The 7,323-nt window shown below is 41.9% G+C and overlaps 1 protein-coding gene across 1 annotated transcript; it reads left to right on the plus strand.

Moving 5' to 3' along the window:
- The first annotated feature begins 3,382 nt into the window (after positions 1 to 3,382).
- LOC148015214 (BTB/POZ domain-containing protein At2g24240-like) lies at positions 3,383 to 6,746 on the plus strand. The gene has a single exon (XM_087665777.1). The coding sequence runs from the start codon at positions 4,003 to 4,005 to the stop codon at positions 5,353 to 5,355; it is 1,353 nt and encodes a 450-aa protein (XP_087521903.1). The 5' UTR covers positions 3,383 to 4,002; the 3' UTR covers positions 5,356 to 6,746.
- The last annotated feature ends 577 nt before the right edge of the window (positions 6,747 to 7,323 follow it).

Consider the following 7,323-nt stretch of genomic DNA (forward strand, 5'->3'; position numbering starts at 1 on the left):
AACAATGTGTGTGTGTGTGTGTGTGTGGGGGGGGGGGGGGGGGGGGGGGAGGGGCGGGGCGGGGGCAAGGCAAAAAGGTTATTATACAATGGATTTCTAAAATCTTTAAAAGACTATAGTGGATTAAAAAAAAAGGTTAGGGGAATATATTCACCAAGTCATTTGATAGGCACCACCTCTTCCTAGTACCCAATTGCATGGAGCACTATGTTTACAAATGGAAAAGGTTTCGCACATCCTTTGGCAAGAAGAACTTACGAGTTTTTGGTTGTGAATTTTGTTTAGCAGCGTGCTTGAAATCGAATTTCCTAAATGCCATCTCTAAACAAGTTGCTTATACTCTCACATTTAACATTGAATGACTAAACACTTTCACAAAGTAGCACATGCAACATTTGTTCAAAGCACATCTATAAGGTGCTTTTTATTATATCAATAAGACATTTAAGTGTTATTGTTGATAGATTGTTGGAGTTGTTGGGGTTGTTGGGTGGGTGGGATAGGGGCTTTGGGGTTGGGGGTGGGGGTAGGGCTGTTGGTGGTGTGTGAGGGGAGGGAGAGAGGGGTGTGTGTGTGTGTGTGTGTGTGTGTGTGGGGGGGGGGGGGGGGGGGGGGGGGGCATTCTTGGTCGTATTTGGGTTCGCAAAGATGTCCATGGAAAGTTTTGGATACATATTCAACAACATGGCCCACCAAATGGGCCATGCTCCTCATCCATCAAACATGCTATAAGCTGATGATTTGTGACATGAAGTGCCTTCTACAACATTATTCTTCTATATGCTTTCAAATGCATTACTGTCTTAGGGGCATTACACATACTTAACAGACTATTGATGCACTAAAGCAAATAGTTCGTGATATGTAAGGATTTCTCCAACTCTCAAGAATGTCAAAATGTAGTTTTTATTAACAATATGGGTTGGAAAATGTGAAGTTTTGTTGCCAAATTGTTCTGAGTACTTGATGCATGAAAGAATTTTCAAATGATTTTTCATTGTTTGTGATTATGTGCATGATAGTGGACTCGTGCTTGTGAGAATTTGTTGTGTAGTATGTGAGGATGATTTGTATAAACTGAAGGCTTTAAAGATGTTCTAATAACCCCAATCAGTGTAGATCATATCACGATCTTGATTTTAGAGTAATTTGAAATGACAACAAGACGAGTGGACTCCCTCCCTCGAGAAAAGGATTAGAAAACTCCTCAACCTACCTCAACTACAACTAATGTTCCTCGAAAATCATGCTAACAACTAGTGATATAAACCAAATTTCAAACCTATAATGACATGCATTGAACATTGTTTGACATTTAGAGAAGTATTTAAAATAAGTAGTGGAATTTTTGAAGTTGCTTACTCTCATTCAAAGGGCCACCACACTCATGAGAGCATTCAAATCAAATTATAAAATGATACGAGACTATAGTGATTGGCTCCTTTCTTTTGGTAGTTGTTGCTGCTAACAAATTTTTGTCGAATTTCACTAGTTGTTCATAACTTTGTGTGTGTGTATGTTAGCAAAAGACATATTCAACTTATAACTATGATCATGTCAACTCAGTGTATAACCCCAAAAAAATTGTAGTTAGCATTTTTTTATTCCACATATGTTGTTCTTAAAGCTACAACACATATAGCAAACTAGCAAATAGAACATGCCCTCTGTGTGTGTGTGTGTGTGTGTGTGTGTGTGTGTGTGTGTGTGTGTGTGTGTGTGTGTGTGTGTGTGTGTGTGTGTGTGTGTGTGTGCGTGCGTGCGTGCGTGCGTGCGTGTGGGCGCACATGCGCGTGCATGTGCATGTGTGTGTGCGTGTGGGTGGGGAGGGGGGGTGTGTACGTGCGTGCGCGCACGCGCGAGTGCAACTCTATTGGTACAACATGATTTGTTTGTTCAACACTAGAAAAATGTTCAAGCTTTTAAGTACTTGTGAATGTTGCAATTGGAATTAACATCACATAGAGTGTGTACTAGTTAATGGTTGTACATATATGGAGAGATGTTGACTCATTCTTTATCAATGGAAAGGCTCTAAACATTGTCATGCTACATGAGAACATATGCAACCCCTATTGTGGCCACAAAAAGTCATGAGACATGCTGGCTTCATGCCAATGTGTGAAGCGAAAAGCAAAGTCCCATTAAAGAAAATGGTGCATTAATTTGTGATAGGCTAGTGTATCTAATATCTTTAAGGCATGGCTGATGTTTGAACTTGCACTAGCCCATGGGGAGGCTTTCTTTCCTCGAAGATACAATTGTAGCATGACTCATCTTCTTCTATTGGTCCTTGCTAGCAATAATACATTTTTTTTAAAACACGAGACTATATTAGAGGATAGCAGTATCTAAAGCTTATTAAATGCTCAAATGAGTTTTTAAGCTTTAAAATGTCCAAACATGAACTTTGCAATTCTTCAATCAAGTGTAAAATCCACTGAAATACTTTCTTGAGCCAATGAACTACATGACTAGAGAGCCAATAGTAAATTGTACTATATTGGGGTTGTTACATCAGTGAAGACTTTCTTTGCCCTAGACATGAAGGTTTCCCCATCTATACAAACATGTAGTTTCAACCAAGGCTACACCCAAAGAGGTCAATGTGAAACAACTCACAAGAAACTCCTATTTGTCAAATGTGCATGGGTAGAACTTCACGATGTTTGAATTTTCATTCATTTTGATGAAAATCGACTACAAAATGGAATGCAAAAACACATATCAAAACTAGTGAAAACTAGATATCAAGCAAACTAGTCCGATCTCAAGATCTTAATTAATTGGGAAAAATGTTTTTTTTTTGTGAGCCAGGTGTGAAAAGAGGCGAGTTATAGCGTGAGTGGTTTGAGTGTGGGTGTGTGCAAGCATGGGCGAGTGCAAAACCTTGAATAAGATATAGTGGCATATTTCAAAGTTCATATCTTATGTAACATTTTTAAAAAAGAGGTGCCTCCTCTCTCTCTCTCTCTCTCTCTCTCTCTCTCCAAGCAAGGTTCGGGAAAAGGCAGGTTCACTTCAACCTAGAACTTGTTCATCTTGACAAAAATCCTTCTCAACTCTTTGAAGTTTGGAAGAAGGAAACAAATCCTCTTCAAATTTCTCAAAATATAGTTATATTTGTTAAATTTATGTATAAGATACTGTCTCAATAGGGGATACTTCCTTCTCACATGAGGATGAAAAGGATTTACTCCCTCTTCCTCAATATTTTTACCCGGAACCCTCTCTCTCTCTCTCTCCCTCTCTCTTCAAAGTTCAAACTTCATATCTTCTTATTTTCTAAGAGGCCACTTGAAGTCCTAGGACCATGCGGTTCCCCCCCCCTCTCTTTCTCTCTCTCGTGTGTTGACCCTTCTATGCACCACCTGGAGGCTGGCACCTACTTCTATTCGTTTTCCTCTGGCACATTCGATCTTATTATTATCATTGTCGTTGTGCTTCTTGTTAGTTTTCTGCTGCTTTTTTGTTCTTGTGCTTTGTTGCTTCTCTAGTCCATTCAAACCCACCCTGGACAGTGTCAAAGAGCGATCCGTTTGTCTATCGACCTTCACCCACCCCTCGCAAGGCCCTCTTTGGGCGGTTGATCCGTCCTGCGACGACTCTGTCACTGCCAACTTCGCATCAAGCCGGCCTCTTTTTTGTCTCGATCTCCTGCAATTCTGCGGTCGCTTAATGCTACCTGCAACCGCTTGACTAATCCCAATTCCCAATTTCCCATCGGCTCATCATCAGATGTTATAATCATCATAACCCATCATCGTATACCAGCATCACCCATACAGAATCCCCTCCCCTGTTCCATGCCCAACCTCCCCTGTTCCATACCCCTGACAGGACCCTCCCTCATCATCAGACATTAAAAATTAAATCATATTAACCCATCATCATCATCGTCTACCCCTGCATCCCCATACAGAACCCCCTCCCCCCTTATGCCGAAGCTCCCCTGCCCCAGACCCCTGACAGTAGTACCACCTACCACCCGCCCCCCCTCCCATGAGGATGCCCCAGGACCGCGTCCGCCTCAATGTCGGCGGGAAAGTCTTCGTCACCAGCAGTACCACCCTCGGTAATGCCGGCCCCGACTCCATGCTATCCGCACTCATCGGCGAGAATTGGAGGGCTTCGTCCAGCAATTTGCCAAATGAAGACTTCTTCATCGACCGTAACCCTGCCTACTTCTCGGTCCTCCTCGATCTCCTGCGCACCGGGGAGCTTCATGTCCCTCCTGGCATGTCAGAGAAGGCCCTTCACAGAGAAGCCCTCTTTTATGGCATCCTTGATCATGTCAGAGCAGCCAAATGGGGTCCTTTGGATGGAAACCGGCTTGAATGCACTGCGTCCATAAGTGGAAGGGCTACAGGGGATGCAACCGCCATCAGAGCGTCTCCCGATGGCGGCTGCTGTGTTGCACATGGCCCTATGGTTCATGTATATGATTGGACCATGGAGGAACAGATGCCTCTCACACTCGATTTCGTCAATGTCAATGATGCGGGCTTTTTGAATCCTCAAAGGGTGGTTATCTGCACCTGTGAAAGAGGGGACACTTCTGGCGGGATGGCTTTGTTCAATGTTAAGACAGGGAAGTTAGAGCATAGATATCAGGTACGCCACAATGGTCAGTTCAAAAATTGTACAGCAGGTGCCCTAGAAAGCAGTGATGTGCATCTCTTCTCAAGCTGTCGAGGCCGGAGCAATGAGTATGGTGTTGGAGTCTGGGATCAGGTAACAGGGCAGGCAGTAGACTTCTTTTATGATGGCCCTTGTTGGCCTCTTGGAGATGCCTGCAAGCTTCAATGGCTTCCTCACAGCAATCTACTCATGGTTGCTACTCTTTACCCTCGCATTGATGATAGCTTCATTAGCCTTCTGGACTTGAGATCAAGAAATGTTGTGTGGACTTGGACGGACTCCGAATCTTCCCTTGTTCTCAATGAGAAGGTGGTTATGGATACTGTGGCTATGGATGAGTGTTTCACAGTATGTGTGGTGAATCAATATGATAATCTAGGTTTTATTGATATGAGGAACAGCAACCAAGGTGTCAGATGGAGGAACCGATACCAACCGACAAAAAATTCAGACCTTGAGGAGCGATGTTATTCAAAACTTGCTGTATGGAATTCTCAGTTGTTCTCAACCAAGAATGATAGTGTTTACGTTTATTGCACTCCTGAACTTGATGCTGCTAGAAGCGTACAGACAGCAAGGCTGAGAAAGGCAGATGGAGGTCCAATTTCTGACATTGCTGTTGGAGGAGATCGGCTTTTTGTTCTACACAGTGAGGAAGATGTGTTTGATGTATGGGAGACCCCATCTGCATCAAGCTATACTGACACATTGTAATGCATCAATGTTTATAAGGTGTGCAACATAGACATTACAGGAAAGTGATCATTCTTTTAGTTGTAAAATCAGGATCTCAAGATGTAGATCCTGGCAGTGTCCCTCCTTGGGATTACCAAAGTTTATACCCAATTGGCTTGTGACTGGAGCGTTCAAGAAGCTTAGCTCCACAGTTATTAAACACACATTGCAAAGTCACCTTCTATAATTATTGCAGCTGTTTGGCCGGCTGTTCAGTGGTATGGGATAGTGCACTAAGAGTATGCCATGGGAACAATACTTGCTACTATGTTTTAAACTCGTAAATGTATGCATGACAAGTTCATGCATCTGGTTTGCTTTGGGTTTTTACCCACTCATTGTTTTTGCTTCTTTGTATGCTGTAGATTGGACAGCTGAAGGTTATCTCAATACATGTTTTAAAGCCTTCAACAGACTTGTTGCATCACCCAAGTTCTGTCAGTTCCAATCTAGTACAAGCATGATCTTTACCTTCAACAATACATTGGGCATATTACAGTTTGGGACTAATTGTGACTACTGTGTCTGCATCTTTACATTTCTATGGTGACAGGTCAAATAAATTGATGAATGTCTAGTGGCTTGCATCTTCTGCACTGCACGACGACTGGCAAGTAAATTGGTGGTCGACTCAGCTTGTTTGAGACTACCTGTTTCATTCTGAAGAATCTAGAATTTCTTATGTGCAGAAGTTTGTTGTGCTCTATCTGTGGAAGCATTGATGATCTTTTGAAGATCTTGTTTGAAGAATCACCATCCAATGTGGAACAATTTCAAAGTTGCTAGACCTTCCTTGATTAAATTCCTAATGGGATAATTTCTGGTTGCCCTTAGGACACACCTAAATTCAGTATTGCAAATTAGAGCAAGCATCTAACCCCATCATCCAAATTATTCTAGCCCTTTACACAGCAAGGAATTGAAAATTGAAACATCAATGCCCCCACGTGTCATTATTATACTTTGTCTCTTGCTATGTATTTGAATTACTTATTTTTTCCTTACACACCCAAATGCTCCAGCTGGGCTCCAAATACTAGTTATGAAACAACATAGGCATCTCCTATGGACACCAAGGATAAGCCATTAGCTAGCTGAACGATGAAGCTTGATTGCAACTAGGATCATGCTCCTTGAGCTACTTGCCAAGGACGATTGACCAGAGTATTCAAGGGACCAAGAGCCTTGACCACACAAATACTCAATGAGAACATATGTATCCCTATCCATGATGTACCTTTCTTGAGCTTGAACCCACAACCACTAGGTTACAAAACACAAAACTTTACCATTAGGCCATCACTTTGAGGACTATTTGAATTACGTCCAATTATTGTATTCTATTTTTAATATCCCGGGGTACATACTTGAATACCCTTGTGGCTCCTTGGTAATGTATTGTACACTTGCTAGTGCTTGCACCGGGCTTGAAAGTATCTTTATTGGTTCTATTTGTAAAAGCACCAAGGAAATACTTTTTATTGCATATGTATTGGAGCAAGAAATGCATGTTAGCTCTTGGATGTGTTACAAAAATCAATTAAGTTGATTGTTACTAGCTTGTTCAATTCTCTATGTCTACATTGGAACAAGAAATGCACGTTAGCTCTTGGATGTGTTAGGAAAATCAATAAAGTTGATTGTTACTAGCTTGTTCGCTTCTCTATGTCTACATTGTGTTGCACTTTTGAGCAAGGTCATTTTACGTCGTGCCCAACGTCTCATATTGTGTATGGATTCACATGGCTCTTGCTTGACCTCAGCAACTTTTAAAGGGATAACCCTCCTCTCCTGAGTACTCTTATGTGTTTGGTTCTCTTGCATGTTTGGAAAACTAGTAAAGTTGATTGCTACCACCTTGTTTAATCCCTTCTCTATCATTGTCACACTAGCAGGCAAGGTCACTAGTGTTGTGCCTAGTGTCCCATTTCCTATATTGATTCAAAA

The sequence above is a fragment of the Lygodium microphyllum genome, chromosome 24, assembly GCF_053477565.2.
Source record: "Lygodium microphyllum isolate KBCC chromosome 24, Lygodium_microphyllum_v1.1.10, whole genome shotgun sequence".
Lineage (NCBI taxonomy): Eukaryota > Viridiplantae > Streptophyta > Polypodiopsida > Schizaeales > Lygodiaceae > Lygodium > Lygodium microphyllum.

Excerpts from the sequence above, each read along its gene's own strand:
- LOC148015214 (XM_087665777.1), top strand. The coding sequence starts at position 4,003 with ATGAGGATGCCCCAGGACCGCGTCCGCCTCAATGTCGGCGGGAAAGTC.